Source organism: Phascolarctos cinereus, unplaced genomic scaffold (genome assembly GCF_003287225.1).
Source record: "Phascolarctos cinereus isolate Bilbo 61053 unplaced genomic scaffold, phaCin_HiC Scaffold_4;HRSCAF=312, whole genome shotgun sequence".
In the NCBI taxonomy this organism is placed as follows: Eukaryota; Metazoa; Chordata; class Mammalia; order Diprotodontia; family Phascolarctidae; genus Phascolarctos; species Phascolarctos cinereus.
The window spans coordinates 344728696-344746549 of record NW_027555847.1 but is presented as its reverse complement, the minus strand read 5'-3'; the positions used below and the strand labels follow the sequence as shown (position 1 = coordinate 344746549).

The following is a 17854-nucleotide window of genomic DNA, read 5'->3' as shown; positions in this document are numbered from 1 at the left end:
TTTTGTGGTGGCCAAGAATTGAAAATTGAGAGGATGCCAATCAATTGGGGAATGGCTGAACAAGTTGTGGTATATGAATGTAATGGAATACTGTTGTGCAGGAGAAGTTTCTAACCCCAGAGTGAAGATGTGTCCAGAGCCCACACAACACAGCGACAGCAATAGCAGCTTCAGAAGCTCTCAGCCCAGAGATGGTAAGAGGGCTGGACAACTGCTCCAAAAGAGATTACAGGTGATGGTTCTGGGTATGGCTAGTGCTGATTGGCAACTCTATTGTCCATAAGCAGCTCTGGATTACAGTTCCAAAGCAGGGAGAAATGCCGGTGGTTGGTGACAAAGAAGCAGGGCCCTGGTCACAGTACCAAAGCAGAGAGGAGTGCTAACAAGTACAACTATAGGAGATTGGAAGGCTTCTTGGTAAAGCCAAGAGCACAGACCAGGACCTCTCCTAGGATCACCTCACGTTGGAAACACCAAAAACTTGTAGACGCCTAGAGCTAGCATAGCAACACAAAAAAGCCTGAAGCTTGGCATAGTGCCTCCCCACCCTGAGGTGAGCAGTGCCCAATTTAACATAAAGTTCAAAGTCAAGAAATAGGCAGGCAGGGCAGCTGGGTGGCACAATGGATAGAACACCAGCCCTAGAGTGAGGAGGACCCAAGTTCAAATCTGGCCTCAGACCAGACACTTGACACTACCTGTGTGACCCCAGGCAAGTCACTTGACCCCAGGCAAGTCACTTAACCCCAACTGCCTCTAAGAAAAGAAAAAAGAAAAAGAAATAGGCAGGGAAAAATGAGCACACAACAACAAATTTGACCATAAAAAGCTATTATGGTAGCAGTGAATACCAAGACCAAGACATAAACTCAGAAGAAGATAACAAAGTGCAAATAGCTATAAACAAATCCTCAAAGAAAAATACTAATTTAACCCAAGCCCAACAAAAATTCCTGGAAAAATTAAAGAAATTAGAATAGTAGACGAAAAATTGGGGGGAAGGGGAAAATGAGTGATACAAGAAAAAAAATGATTTTTTTGCCTTTTGGTGAGGCAATCAGGGTTAAGTGACTTGCCCAGGATCACACAGCTAATGTGTCAATTGTCTAAGGCCAGATTTGAACTCAGGTCCTCCTGACTCCAAGGCCAGAGCTCTATCCCCTGCACCATCTAGCTGCCACAATACAAGAAAATTATGAAAAAAGAAATAGCTTGGTAAAAGAGGCATGGAGGATAAGAGTCAAGACAGCAGAGAACAGACATGGACTCACCTGAGCTTTCCCAAATTGCCCTTCAAACAACTTTAAATTATGCCTCAAAACAAATTCTGAAGCAGCAGAGCCCATACAGGGACAAGGTAAAACAATTTTCCAGCACAAGACAAGTTAGAAGGTTGGCAGGAAAGGTCTACTGCATCAGGGTGAATGCAGAACAGGCTGTGCCAGCACAGACCATGTCCCAACAAACCAGAAACTGGCCCTGGGGTGACTTAATCAACCACATCAGCAGCAGCAGCTTCTAGAGCTCTCAGCCCACAGTAGGTAAGGGGGTTGGACATCTGATTAGAAGATTATAGCAGTCCTTTTACTGGCACTGGGTGCAGGACTCTGTTGCACTGCTCATGGTCAGAGCCAGGTTGCAGTCCTGAGTCACAGTCCCAGGATGAGGAGGAGCACTAGCACAGCACAGGTTATGACCCAGGGGAATAGGGACCCTGATCACAGTTCCACAGCAGAAAAGAGAGCCTGTGATCTCTCACAGACTAGAGCACAATTCAGGAGAGTAGTAAACATACCTCTCCTTAGATCATACCACCTTTGAAGAACTAAAAGCTTATTGACCCCCAGAAGTAGCTACTCAAAAAAGCTAAAGCATGGCACAGGGCCCCCTCCAGCCCAGGAGCAAAGCCCTACTTAAATGTAAAGTTAAAAGTCAAGAAATAGGTAGGGAAAATGAGCAAACAACAACAAAAAAGATCTTGACCATAGAAAGTTACTATGGTGACAGGAAAGATCAAAACACAAACTCAGGACAGCCAAAACTGCTACATTTAAAGCCTCAAAGAAAACCACGAATTGGTCTCAGCCCCCACCCAAAAAAAAAAATTTCCTAAAAGAGCTAAAAAATGATTTAACAATAAAATAAGAAAACCCACATAAATCATCAGCATTTCTATATATTACCAACAAAGCCCAACAGCAAGAGATAGAAAGAAAAATCCCATTTAAACTTACTGTAGACATTATAAAATATTTAGGAGTCTACCTCCCGAAACAAACCCAGGAACTCTATGAACACAATTACAAAACACTTTTCACACAAATAAAATTATATCTAAATAATTGGAAAAACATCAGTTGCTCATGGGTAGGCCGAGCTAATATAATAAAAATGACAATCCTACCTAAGCTAATTTACTTATTCAGTGCCATACCAATCAAACTACCAAAAAATTATTTTATAGAGTTAGAAAAAATAACAAGATTCATTTGGAAAAACAAAAGGTTCAGAATATCAAAGTAACTAATGAAAAGAAATGCAGGTGAAGCTGGCCTAGCAATCCCCAGATCTTAAATTGTATTATAAAGCAGCAATCATCAAAACTGCTTGGTACTGGCTAAGAAATAGGGAGGTGGATCAGTGGAATAGATTAAATATGCAAGACACAGTAGTCAATGACTATAGTAATTTATTATTTGATAAACCCAAAGACCCCAGCTTCTGTGATAAGAACCCACTCTTTGAAAAAAACTGCTGGGAAAACTGGAAAAGAGCATGGCAGAAACTAGGCATAGACCCAAATCTCACACCATATACCAAAATAAAGTCAAAATGGGTTCGTGCCGTAGATATAAAGGCTGATACCATAAGTAAACTAGGAGAACAAGGAATAGTTTACCTATCAGATCTATGGAGAACAGAAGAATTCATGACCAAACAGGAGATAGAGAACATTATGAAAAGCAAAATGGATAATTTTGATTACATTAAATTAAAAAGTTTTTGCACAAACAAAGCCAATGCAACTAAGATTAGAAGGAAGGTAGAAAATTGGGAAAGAATTTTTACAACCAGTCTCTCTGATAAAGGCCTCATTTCTAAAATATATAGAGAATTAAGACAAATTTATAAGAACACAAGCCATTCCCCAATTGATAAATGGTCAAAGGATATGAACAGACAGTTCTCAGATGAAGAAATTAAAGCCATCTATAGTCATATGAAAAAATGCTCTAAATCATTATTGATTAGAGAAATGCAAATCAAAACAACTCTGAGGTACCACATCACACCTATCAGATTGGCCAACATGACAAAACAGGAAAATGATAAATGTTGGAGAAGATGTGGGAAAATTGGAACACTAATACATTGTTGGTGGAGTTGTGAAATGATCCAACCATTTTGGAGAACAATTTGGAACTATGCCCAAAGGGCTATAAAAATGTGCATACCCTTTGATCCAGCAATAGCACTTCTAGGGCTATATCCCAAAGAGATCAAACAAATGGGAAAAGGACCCACATGTACAAAAATATTCATAGCAGCTCTTTTTGTAGTGGCAAAGAATTGGAAATTGAGAGGATGCCCATCAATTGGGGAATGGCTAAGCAAGTTGTGGTATATGAATGTAATGGAATACTATCATGCTATAAGAAATGATGAACAGGCTGACTTCAGAAAAACCTGGAAAGACTTATATGTCTGATGCTGAGTGAAGTGAGCAGAACCAAGAGGACTTCGTACACAATAACAGCCATGTTATGTGATGACTAATATTGTTAAACCTAGATCAAATTACTTGCCTTCTCAGCATTACGAGGATCTAAGATATCTCCAGAGGCCTTGGGATGGAAAATACTGTCCACATCCAAAGAAAGAACTATGGAAGTCGAATCGCTATCACTTGTTTTTACCTTCTGTTGAGTTTTGTTTCATCTTTCTGATGGTTCCTCCTATTGGTTTTAATTTTTACTTACAACTTCACTAATGTAAAAATATGTTTAATAGGAATGTAAATGTAAAATCTCTATCAGATTGTGTGCCATCTTGGGGAGGATGGGGCAGAGGAAGGGGGACAAATATTTTCAACTCAAAAGCATATGGAAGTGATTGTTGATAAATCAAAATAAATTAATAAAAATTTTTAAAAAACAACAAAATAAGAAATGTAAAGGGAAGGTTAGGAAAAGAACAAAAGTCAACAACATGGTTAAGGAGGCACAAAAAATACTAAAGAAAATAACACCTTAAAAAAACAAATTGGCCAAATGGCAAAAGAGGCATAAAAAGCCACTGAAAAGAAGATGTCCTTAAAAAGCAGAATTGGCCCCATGAAGAAAAGATGTACAAAAATCTACTGAAAAAAAGGACTCTTTAATAAGCAGAATTGCCAAATAAAAAAAAGGTACAAAATTTCAATGCAGAAAATAATTCTTTAAAAATTAGAATTGAGCAAGTGGAAGCTAATGACTCCATGAGACATCAAGAATAAAACAAAAATCAAAAGAATGAAAAAATAGAAGAAAATGTAAAACATTTCATTGGAAAAATAACTGACCTGGAAACTACATGCAGGACAAATAATTTAAGAATTATTGGTCTCCTTGAAAGCCACAATCAAAAAGACCCTAAACATCATCTTCCAAGTAATTATCAAGGAAAATTGCACTGAGATTTTAGAATCGAAGGTGAAATAGAAATTGAAAGAACCCACCAATCATCTTTTGAAAGAGATCCGAAAATGAAAACTCCCAGGAATATTATAGCCAAATTTATATCAGAGCTCTCAGGTCAAGGAGGAAATAATTACAAGCACTAAGAAAGAAACAATTAAAAAATGATAGAGTCACAATCAGGATAACATAAGATTTAATAACTTCTTCATGCAAAGATCAGAGGGCTTGGGATATGATACTCAGTAGGGCAAAGAGCTGGGATTACAACCAAGAATTACCTACCCAGCAAAATTGAGTTTAATCATTCAAGGGGGGCAGTGGGGGGAGACAAATAGATATTCAATGAAATAAAGAACTTCCAAGCATTCCCCATTTAAAAAAAAAACAGAGCTGAGTATAAATTTTACTTTCAAATACAAGACTCAAGAGAAGCATAAAAAGATAAACAATACAGAAAAATCACAAGGGATTCAATAAGGTTAAACTGTTTACATTCCCCCATGGGAGGAGGATACTTGTAACTCCTAAGAACTGTTTCATTTTTAGGGCAGTTAAAAGAGACAGAAGAAATGGGTGTGAGTTGAATATGATGGGATGATCATCTAAAAAAAAAAAGTAATTAAGGAGTGAGAAGGAGGAATACTCTAGACAAAGGGGGGGAAAGAATAGAATGGGGTAAATTATCTGACATAAATGAGGTATAAAAGAGCTTTTATAGTAGAGGGGAAGATAGGGGAGGTAGATAGGAGAGGTAGAGGGGAGTGAATGAACCTTACTCTCATTGGAACTGGTTCAAAGAGGAACAACATACACAGTCAGCTGGGTAAAGAAATCTATCTTCCCATACAGAAAAGTAGGAAGGAAAGGAGATAAGAGAAAGGGGGCAGGGGTGGTAATAGATGGAAGTTCAGATTGGGGGAGGTAAAAGTCATAAGCAAAACACTTTCGAGCATGAACAGGGTGAAAGGAGAGATAGATTAGGATAAACAGGTTGGGAAATATGATGAAGGGAAATATAATTAATAATAATAATTATGAAAAAATTATAGCAAGTTTCTCAGAGAAAGGCCCAGAGAACTGAGCTAAAGTTATAGAAATGAGAGCCATTTCCCAATAGATATATGAAAAGGCAGTTTTCAAACAAAATAATCAAAACAATCTACAATCATATAAAAATGCTCTAAATCACTAAAATGCAAATTAAAACAACTATGAGATACCACCCCACACATATCAGATTGGTTAAGGTGATAGACAGGAAAGAAAAATAACAAATGTTGGAGGGGATGTGAGAAAATTGAAATACAATGCACTGTTGGTACAATGCCCAAAGAACTATAAAACCATGTATACCCTTTGACCCAGCAATACCACTCCTAGCTCTGTATCCCAGAGAAATGTTTTTTAAAAAAGAGAAAGAAAAAAGACCTATGCATACAAATATATTTATAGCAGGTCTTTTTGTGATGTCAAGGAATTAGAAATTGACATGATGCCCATTAACTAGGGACTGGCTGAATAAACTGTGATATATGATATATGATTGTGAAGGAAAACTACTGTGCTATAAGAAATGATGAGCCAGATGTTCAGAGGAAAACCTGCAAAGATTTACATGAACTGATGCAAAGTAAAATGAGCAAAACCAGGAGAACACTGTATAAAGTAATAACATGATTAACTTTGAATGACTTAGCTATTCTCAGCAATACAAAGATCCAAGCCAATTTTTAAGGACTTATGATGAAAAATGATATCCACCTCCAGAGAGAACTGATGTAGTCTGTATGGAGATTGAAGCATACTTTTTAAATTTTATTTTTCTTGGATTTTTTATAAATTGTTAGTTTATAATTCATAAATTATTATCGTAAAAATATGTTTTGCATGACTGCACATGTATAACCTAGATCAAATTACTTGCCTTCTCAATTAAGGGGTAAGGAAAGAAGGGGAGGAGAGAATTTCAAACTCAATTTTTTAAAAAAAAGTTAAAAATTGTTTTTACATGTAATTGGGGAAAATTTAATATTAAATCATAAAAATTTAATCAAAAGAAAAATAAATTTAAAAAAAGAGATGCAAAAAATGCTGATTAAAATAACATCTTGGTAAAACAGAATTAGCTTCATGGAAAAAGAGGCACAAAATCCCACTGAAAAAAAATCACTCCTTAAAAATTAGAATTGGGCAAGTCAAAGCTAATGATTCCATGGGACATCAATAAAAAACAAAAACAAAGTCAAAAAAAATGAAAGAAAAAAAGAAAATGTGAAATATCTCATTGGCAAACAACTGACCTGGAAAATAGGAAGAGATCATTTAAGAATTATTAGATTACCTGAAAGCCATGACCAAAAAAAGAGCCTCCATAACATTTCAATAAATTATCAAGTAAAACTTCCCCAATATCTTAGATCTAGAGGGTAAAACAGAAATTCAAAGAATCCACCAATAACCTCCAGAAAGAGATCCCAAAACAAAAACTTAAGAATAATATAGCTAAATTCCAGAGCTTCTAAGTCAAAGAGAAAACCTCTCAAGCATCCAGAAAGAAACAATTCAATTATCATGAAGCCACAGTCAGGATCACACCAGATTTAATGGCTTCCATGTAAAAGGAACAGCGGGGTTGGAATATATTCTGGAAGGCAAGAGTTAGGATTACAAATAAAAGTCACTTACTCAAAAAAAACAGTATAATCCTTCAGGGGGGAAATGGATATTAAATGAAATAGAGAACTTTTGAGCATTCCTGATGAAAAGACCAGAGCTGAATAGAAAATATGACTTTCAAATAGAAGACTCAGAGAAGCATAAAAGGTAAACAGGAAAGTAATCATTAAGTGACTCAATAAAGTTAAACTGTTCACATTTCTACATGGGAAGATGATTGTAACTTCTAAGAACTTAACAATTATTAGGGCAGTTAAACAGAGTTTACATAGACAGGAGGTCATGGTTGTAAGTTAATTATGCAGAAATGATCCCCCTCAAAAAAAAATTAAGTGAGGAGAAAGAGGGATACACTGCAAGAAAAAGGAAAGAAGTACAATTGGCATTTTTTCTCACATAAAAGAGGTGTGCAAGGAAGAGTTTTTAGGATGGAGGCAGGAAGGGAACAAGCCATGCTTGAACCTCATTGTCATAAGACTTGGTTCAATGAAGGAAGAAATAGATAAATAAAGAGAGAGAGAGAAAGAGAGAGAGAGAGAGATACTATAGAAATATAAGTTACTCAGTAGGGAGATAGAAAGGGAAGGGGATAAGAAATGGGTGAAGAAAAGGAGAGGGCAGATTAAGGGAAGCAATCATAAAAAGCAAAATAGACTTTTAAAGGGAGACAGAATTAAAACAGACATAGAGAAGAAGAAACAGAAGGCATTGGGATAGGGAAAGACATAATAATTATAGCTATAAATATGAGTGGGATGAGTTCACCTATAAAATGGAAGCAGATAGTTCAACAGATTAGAAAACAGAATCCAACAGTACATTGTTTGCAAAAGACACACTTGAAACAGAAAGACAAACACAGAGTTAAAGAGCTGGAGCAGAATCTAATATGCTTCAGCTGAAGCAAAAAAGGTAGGGGTAGGATTCATGATCTCAGACAAAGCAAAAGCTCTAAAAATAGACCTAATTAAAAGAGATAATCAGGTAAAGTACATTTTGCTAAGTTACCATAGACAATGAAGTAATATAAAAAAAAGTTTACAGCAATTTTTTCTGATAAAGACCTCATTTTTCAAATATATACCAAGTATAGAACTGAGTCAAATTTATAAAAATTAGAGCCATTTCCCCAATTGATCAATGGTCAAAGGATATAAACAGGCATTTTTCAAAAGAAATCAAAGATATTCATAGTCACATGAAAAAAAATACTCTAAATCACTATTCATTATAGAAATGCAAATTAAAACAACTCTGAGGCACCACCTCACACCTTTTAGAAATGACAAATGTTCAAGAGGATGAGGGGGGAAATGGGACACTAAAAGTATTGGTGGACTGCAATACCACTACTAGGTCTGTATCCCAGAGAGATTAAAGAAAAAAAAAAGGAAAAGGACCTATATGTGCAAAAATATTTATAGCAACTCTTCTTCTGGTGGTAAAGAATTGGAAATCTAGAGGATGCTCAACAATTGGGAAATGGCTAAACAAGTTGTGGCATACAATAGTGATGAAGTACTATTGTGCTATAAAGAAATCATGAGAGGGTTGGTTTCAGAAAAAAAAAGGGAGTGAAGAACAAAAATTCATCTGCTTCATCATCCACAGCAACAGTGCAAAGAGTTGAATTTCCCCTGAAAACAATCTGCCTTAAAACATTGTTAAGGCACAATGCCATACAGGAAAGCTGCTATAATGTTATGTTAAAATGAGAGGATTCAAGTCTTACCATGGTGTATCTTGAGATTTAAAATAAACATAATACATACACACATGAATATTCCTTCAAATTAATGAAGACAACATACTTTCCAAAGAGATTACAACTGGCATAGGGTTGATTTATCAAAGATTCTAACTGATATCAATGGCCAAAATTAGCAAAAGATCCTGACAGCTGTAAGCTACCAAAAAACTCTGGCTGAGAAGGAAGGAAGGAAGGAAGGAAGGAAGGAAGGAAGGAAGAAAGAAAGAAAGAAAGAAAGAAAGAAAGAAAGAAAGAAAGAAAGAAAGAAAGAAAGAAAGAAAGAAAGAAAGAAAGAAAGAAAGAAAGAAAGAAAGAAAGAAAGAAAGAAAGAAAGAAAGAAAGGAGAAAAGGAAGATTGAAAATGACAAGATAAGAGAGTACTAAACTTTTACACTAACTCTTCCAATAAAATTATCTATTTTGAATTTCCAAATAGATGATGCCTAGCATAGACTTTTGACACTATTTATTAAACTAGATTACATTAAGGAAAAAAACCCTAAAAACTCAGGGAAGTTTGCTTTAGTTACTACTTAATGATATTTCCTAGATTAGCAATTAGTCCTCTAAAATTGGAAAACAGTATAGCCAAAACTAGGTATAGAGTTTATACTGTATAGACCAACATCTCACAGGATATACCAAGATAAGATCAAAATGGGTATATGATTTACATATAAAGGGTGATGCCATAAGCAAATTAGGAGAGCATGGAATAGTTTGTCCATCTGATCTACAAATAAAGGCATAATTTAGGACTAAACAAGATACACAGAGCATTTCAAAATGTAAAATAGATAATTTTGATTGCATTTAATTAAAAAGATTTTGCACAAACAAAACCAATACAACCAAGATTAGAAGGAAAGCAGAAAGTTGGGGAACAATTTTTACAGCAAACATTTCTGATAAAAGCCTCATTTCTCAAATATATGGAGAACTGAGTCAAATTTGTAAGATAAGTCATTCCCCAAATGACAAATGGTCAAAGGATATGAAGAAAATAAAATTACGGACAGTCATGTGAAAAAAATGCTTTAAGTCACTATTGATCAGAGAAATGCAAATTAAGACTTACATGAACTGATGCTAAGTGAAGCAATACAATGAGACAATTCCGAAAGACTCATGATGAAAAATGCCATCTACCTCCAGAGAAAGAGCTATGGAGTCTGAATGCAGATTGAAGCATACTATTTTCACTTTTTTTGGTTTGGTTTTGTTTTTGTGTGGTTTTTCCCCTTTCATTCTGTTTCTTCTTTCACAACATGACTAATACGGAAATACGTTTAACATGATTGCACATGTGTAACCTATATCAGATTGCTTGCTGTCTTGGAAAAGGGGGAGGTGAGGAAGAGAGAAAAATTTTGAACCCAAAATTTTATAAAAATGAATCCTAGAAGCTATCTTTATATGTAATTGGCAAAAATATTTACCAAAAAAAATTTATTTGAATTTGAACAGGCAGTTTTCAGAAGAAGAAATCAAAGTTGTCTATAACCATATGAAAACAAATGCTCTGAATCACTATTTATTAGAGAAATGAAAATTAAAACAACTCTGAGGTACCACCTTACACCTATCTGATTGGCTAATATGACAAAAAAGGATAATGATAAATGCTGGAGCGGATGAGGAAAAATTGGGACACTAATGCACTGCTGGAGTTATGAACTGATCTAACCATTCTGGAAAGCAATTTGAAACTGTGCCCCAAAGGCTATAAAACTATGCAATACCACTGCTAGGTCTGTATCTTAAAGAGATCACAAAAAATGGAAAAGGACCTATTTGTACAAAAATATTTATTTTGTGATGGCAAAGAATTAGAAATCAAGGGGATGCTCATCAATTGGGAAATGGCTGAACAGCTGTGGTATATATGACTGTGATGGAATACTATTATGCTAAAGGAAATGACAGGCAGGATGATTTCAGTAAAATCTGGAAAGACTTACCTTAACTAATGCAAAGTGAAGTGAGAAGGACCAGAAGAACATTGTACACAGTAACAGCAAAATTGTATAATGAAGAATTGTGAATGACTTAGCTATTCTCAGAAATACAATGATCCAAGATGATTCCAAGATGATGAAGCATGCTATCCACCTTGTGAGAAAGAACTGATATTGCCTGAATACAGACTGAAGCATGCCATTTTTTGTTTTCTTTCTCTATTTTTGTCCAAATATTCTTGTACAAAATTACTAATATGAAAATGTTTTACATGATTGCACATGTATAACCTACATGAGATTGCTTACTGTCTCAGGGAGGGGGAGGGAAGAGAAGGAAGGATAGAATTTGGAACTCAAAACTTTGAAAAAAAAACTTTAACATGTAATGGGAGGGAGGAATAAAGTATTACTTTAAAACATCAGTCCTCTAGGACCTCATTCTCACTTTAAAAAGAAATACCTTTGCTGGAAAGTCTCAATATGGCAAATCTTTTATAGAGCAACACTGAGAGTATCATGAAATACTAATGTAACATTACAATAATTAGCTTGCTTTAAGTCTACAGGCAATATAATGGCCTCTTAGGTCCACAGTATTCTGTCCTTGGCTGCTTTAGGTATTTTTTATTAGATGATTTTATTAACTCTAGCTAACCCCTGTTACTTTTGTGATTGAGTCAAAAAACATTTTACCAGAAACATTTGTGTAAGGAAGCAGAATTTGTAAAGAGAATAGACTTTTTCTTGGAACTTCCTTCAGTCTTTGGTGAGGTAGGGATAACTGGTGACATCAGCCTAAATCTTCAACCCCTACATTTTTATTGGGCTTATGGCTTTCCTCAATCTTTGCCTTCTTTACCATGGTTCAATCCTATTTTTTCTTTCTCCTTTCTCAAGTTTCCCTTATACTATCAATCCTTTCTGACTCAGCTCTTGATGGGTCCACACCTTCCTATCTTTTGCCAGAATCTCAATAAATTTTTAAGGCTAATATGAGCTAAAAGACTCATGATGGAAAATGCTATCCACCTCCAGAGAAAGAATTATAGAGTCTGAATGCAGATCAAAGCATACTATTTTCACTTTTTTTTCTTTCTCATGGTTTTTCCCTTTTATTCTGATTCTTCTTTCACAACATGACTAATGTGGAAATATGTTTAACATGACTGCACATTTATAATCTATATCAGATTTGCTTGCTGTCTTGGGGAGAGGGGAGGGAGAAAAATTTGGAACTCAAAATCTTATAAAAAATGAATGCTAAAAACTATCTTTACATGTAATTGAAAAAAAAATACTCTCTACAAAAAAAGAGATAGAGTCTTACTAGATGTAAAATAGCCAAGTTTGATAGCATTAAATTTAAAATGTTATGAATAAACAAAATTAATGCAACCAAGATTAGAAAGAAAGCAGAGAAGCTGGGAAATTTTTTTTACAGCAGATGACTCTTAGAAAGGCCTCATTTCTTAATAAAGAATTGAGTTAAATTTATAAAAATAAAAGCCATTCCCCAATTGGTAAACGTTCAAAGGATATAAATGGGCAGTTTTCAGATGAAGAAATCAAAGCTATCTATAGTCATATAAAAACAATATTACAAATCACTATAGATTAGAGAAATGCAAATTAAAACAACTGAGCTACTACCTCATGCCTATCAAATTGGCTAATATCACAGAAAAGGAAAATGATAAATGCTGGAGGGGATATGGGAAAATTGGGACACTAATCCACTGTTGGTGGAGTTGGGAACTGATCAAACCATTCTTGAATGCAATTTGAAACTATGCCCAAAAGCCTATAAAACTTTGCACATCCCTTGACCTGGCAATAACACTACTTGGTCTGTAACTCAAAGAGATTTTTTTAAAGGGGGAAAGGACCTAGTTGTACAAACTATTTATAATGGCTCTTTTCATGGCAAACAATTGGAAATTAAGGGGATTCCCATCCATCGTAGAATGGCTAAACAAGTTGTGTTATATGGTTGGGATGGAATATGTACTATTGTGTTATAAGAAATGATAAGCAAGATGATTTCAGAAAAACCTGAAAAGACTTAGATGAACTGATGCAAAGTAAATTTAGCAGGAGCAGGAGAACATTGTACACAGTAACAACAATATTGTATGATCATCTGTGAATGACTTAGCTATTCTCAGAAATACAATGATCCCAAGACAATTCCACAGGACTACCCACCTCCAGAAAAAGAACTGCTGGAGTGAGAATGCAGATCAAAGCAATACTGTGTTTCATTTTATTTTCTTCATGGTTTGCTGTTTTGTCTGTGTCTTCTTTCACAACTTGACTAATATGGAAACGTTTTACACGAATGCACGTGTATAACCTATATCAAACTGCTTACCATCTTGGGAGAGGAGTGTTGGGAAGGAGAAAATTTGAAACTCAAAATTTCAAAAAAATGAATGTTGAAAATTGTCTTTACATATAATTGGGAAGCATTTTTTTTTAAAGAAGAGAGTAAGAGATGTCAAATGCAAGTTTAATTCATTTTGTGAATGTTCTCCCAGATGACCCCTCTCCCAGACTGACTTTCAGAAACTCTCATTTTGACTTGTCTCCTAGTTCCCCATAGAGAAGTTATGGAAGTTGTTATGCCTTTGGATACAAGTATAACTTCTGTCTCTAAGTAGGGAGAAAACTCAATCCTCCCATTAAGGTATTTTTATTATTTAAATAGCTAGGTAGAGAGGCAGGATGGAGTAGTACACAGGGAACTGACCTACAAACCAGAAACAGGTAGTTTCAAGTCTTTCGCTGGCTCATACTGGCTGGTAGGACCACAGGCAAGTCAATTAACTTCTAGGCAACTAAGACTATAATTTGCAGACATGTGTTCATATACAGTAAGTAGGGAGAATGCCTCACTGGGAACACATAATGCTGATGAAATCACAGATATGACTAAAAAAAAAAGCAAATTAACTGAAATCTCTTCCTTAGCATAGGGCTACTACAACAAAGTATTGCTCCAAAGGTTGGTTTGGGAATCAATGAAGATACAGTATGGCCAGAGATGGCCAGATTCTACAGAGCTGATATTCGGTATGAAGAATGATGAGAAGAAAGAAAAGAAACAAGCAATTAATTTATCAAGCCTACTACAGACCAGACAGTATGCTAAGCACTTTAAAATATCTCGTTTGATCCTACCTACCATAAGAGGTAGTTGCTATGATTTTCCAAATTTTACAGTTGAGGAAACTGAGGCAAACAGAGATTAATTCACTTGCCAAGGGTCATATAACTAGTGAGTATCCAAAGTCACATTTGAATCCAAGTCTTTCTGACTCTGGATCTAGCAGCACTCCATCCACTTTGACACCTAGTTGCCTCCTCATGTGATACTGACCATGATTAAATAATATACTATAATGACTTGAGAGGAAAAAGTCTACTCGCCTAATCTGTGTAGATGAAATTTTGGATCCTTTTCCAAAAGAAAGGTTTTCTCTCAAATAACAAGTTTCATGTGTGTTGAATCTCCTGTCTTAGATGGCAAGCCTTGGAGTCTAACCATATTCAACTTATCTTACATATTATCACGGCATCATCAGACATAATACTCAAACTAAAACCAGCATTTAATTTATTAAATATATACTATGGGCCAAGCAATGTTCTAAGCACTTTATAAATATAGCCTCATTGATCGTTTATAAATACTTTATTTGATACTCAATAAAGATTGGAATATTTGGTGATGAAGACTGACAAAATAAACAATTTTTTTAAAAAACTTCTGAAATTTTAATTTTTTTTCATAGAATTGTGAAATACTATAGAAATCAACTTGGCACATTTTCTGTTAAGAAAAAAAATGTTCTCCTGAAGTTTCTGCATCTAGTATTTTGACATTATTGTTGTTTTTATGTACATCTTCTTACTATTTTTTCTATCTTCAGATCATAAAATTTTATAGTAGAAAGGAACTTTAGACATCATCGACTATTTAACCTTCCTATTTTACAGAAGAGGACACTGAAACCCAGAATAGTAAAGAGGCTTGCCAACATCACAGAGCTGATGTGAGTTGAGCCTAGAATCAACATCTCCTCCTGACCAGTGATCTTTGTGCAACATGTGGCTTTGTTAGGGGAAAAATATAAGCCTCCAAAACAGATCTCACAGTACAGCTATTTATTACGAAGTAAGTCACAGCTCAGAGAAAGTGAGTAGCCAAACGGAAAGGTAAAAAAGAGAGGGGAGTTGTTGCCCAACTGGAACTGGCCAGAATCACAGAGCTAGTAAGTGTCCAGGTCCCATTTGAACTCAAAGAAGATGAGTCTCCAGGCCTAACGCTATTTACTAAGCCACCTAGCTGTCCCTTGCATATAGGAGACATTAGTAAGGGGGAGAGAAAGGAGGGGACAATACTACATTCAATTTATCACTTCTTTTATAGATGAGGAAAATGAAGATTGAAGAAAACACTAAGTCAACATGAAGAAGTCTGGATCCTTCTAACCATATATTCTTTGTCCTTATCAAAGCCTACAATTCCCAAGGACCTGGGATGCAGTAAGAGGTAGGGCTAACTTACAACATACCACCCAAATCCCTGTGTTCTAAGTGCTTCATCCAGCAAAGAAGTGGACAAAACAGACCTGGAAGGATTGATTAAACACACATACCCCACACACCAGGATATCAAGTAAACACTCAATCCAGATAATGGAACCCAGGGCACATCCCTCCCTTCCTCCATAATTCTACTGGGATGCTCATAGCCCTTTTACAACTCTATTTTTTCTTTAAAAGCCTTCCTTTGATATTCATTCTAACTTAATTTCACCTATAAGGTGGGAAATGGGAGACAAAGGGAGGATTTCACAGAGCCCAGGATCTCAGACCACAACCTCCCTTCTCCAGGCATTCTTTTTCCACTAGTTTCCCTTGATATTCACCTTAGTTTAATTTCCCCAATAAAAATGGTGATTACATACATTCTTTCGACTGACCCCAGGAGGAGAAGTTACTGGTACCAAGAAATGGAAGCCATTGTTGTGGAAATGGGATGAGGAAGATTTTTTTGGGGGGGGGAGTGAACATCAGACTGTTAATCAAATGGGGGTAGAAGAAAAGACGGTAGCAGAATGAGATTGCTAGCAAAGGCACACCTAAAAGTGGGCCCCAAACTGAAACGGACGCAAAGGGTTCTTTATAGGTATGCAATGGTTGGTAGCCAGAGAATATTAAACATATTCCAAAGTATAGAAGCATAGAAGATGCTTTGAGTTCATAAAAATGAGGCCTTTGGTTCTGTGCTATTTACAATAATTTTGTTTAACAATTTCGTTTTATATGTAAAAGTATTCTTCTACTAGGTATATTCGTTTTTATGACTCTAGAGATGCTAACACAGAACTTTTTGCCAGTTCAGTTTAATGTGATAGTGTCAGGTGAGTTTAATCATCCATAAGATAAAATGGCAACTTTACTATTGGATTTTGGTAACAAGCCTGTACCTGTACAGATAGATGCCTGCCTTTCCCAAGTTTCTAGGACACAGAAGGAAACCTTTTTGAAAAATCCAGAGAAAGGAAGAATATACTCCAGTTTTCTTTTAGAGCTCATGAGTCTGGAGTCTGAAATTCAACTCGGAAAATGCGGAAGAAGCACTTTCTTCGAGCGGTGCACTAACCAGCAAGAAAGGAGCTGTTATTCGTCCTCCAATCAATACGGGGAGGGGAAGAGGGGTAAGGGGTTGTCACTGCTCTCAGCTTCCCTAGGTGTCTCTAGCAGCACTAAAAACAAGCCCAAATCTACTAAGACCCAGACTCCAAAAGGAGTCTGTATTCGCCCAAAGAAGAGATGTGGCGATACCAGAGCAGAGACACCATGTTTCTCCACTTACTCATTTAGCTCAATATCAGACCCACAAGCCAACAGGAAAGCGACGTAAACCCTAGCTCTCCACCCATCTTGGACAGGGCATCCACGATTTCTACTGTCGCCTTCTTCCCCTGCGCTGGGCATAAGCTTCCTTTTGGGGATGCTAAGTGGAACAGACAAGCAGTAGGTACCTCTGGTCCGCACACAGCACCCCCTATAGTCCTCTCCTCCCCGTCCCCCTTGTCCCCACCTCTTCTAGGCTGTCTCCGCCCTGAGGACAGAATGAAGAACCTCAAAGATGCTGCAGAGAAGAACCTTTCTTTTACCTGTGATAGTGCCTTTCGAAAAACATGGGGCAGCCACGAAAAGGAGGATACTGAGCGACAGAGGGAACCCACGAGCCCCCAGAGAGGAGCGCATGGTGCTGGTTAACGCTCTGCAGAGTACCCTTAATGAGACCCGGGAGGCAGGCGAGGCTGCGCTCCTCACTTCTGCCGGCCCGGCTGGACTGGAGGGTATCACTCGCTAGGGCCCCTGCACTCACGGAACGGGACTGGTCAGCAGTTTGTCCAAGGAGGAAGTGTAGATGTGGGTGGGGAGAGGAGTAGCTTAGAGAAAAGCTAGGTGGGAGGGGCGAGGCTAACCTTTCCTCCTCCCCCAGAAACCCTTCCTTTCCCACCCCCACCCCAACCCCCGGAACAGTCTTGAATAGTACATGATGCCTCCATCTATTATTCAGCCTGTCACTTCCAGCTGGTTTATCTCCACTGTGAAGTGGCTACCAACCCCACCTCAACATCCTTTCTCAACCTAAGAGCTTAAGAAAAACTAAACAAAATTGGCCTTACAGATTCCAATAACTGTGACCTGGGAAGGTGCTGAAGTTGTTAGGCAGCTTGCACCCAATTATTTTGATTACGCACATA

The 17854-nt window shown here is 36.7% G+C and overlaps 1 protein-coding gene across 3 annotated transcripts in view; it reads right to left on the bottom strand.

Annotated features, from left to right (window-relative positions):
* The window catches only part of EMB (embigin), a 44777-nt gene extending 27254 nt beyond the window's left edge, over positions 1–17523 (bottom strand). For all 3 annotated transcript variants that reach the window (XM_020996741.2, XM_020996748.2, XM_020996756.2), the window contains exon 1: positions 17255–17523. In XM_020996741.2, the coding sequence (XP_020852400.1) occupies positions 17255–17348 (94 nt within the window). In that variant the 5' untranslated portion in view covers positions 17349–17523. The remainder of the gene's footprint in view (positions 1–17254) is intronic.
* Positions 17524–17854: the final 331 nt, after the last annotated feature.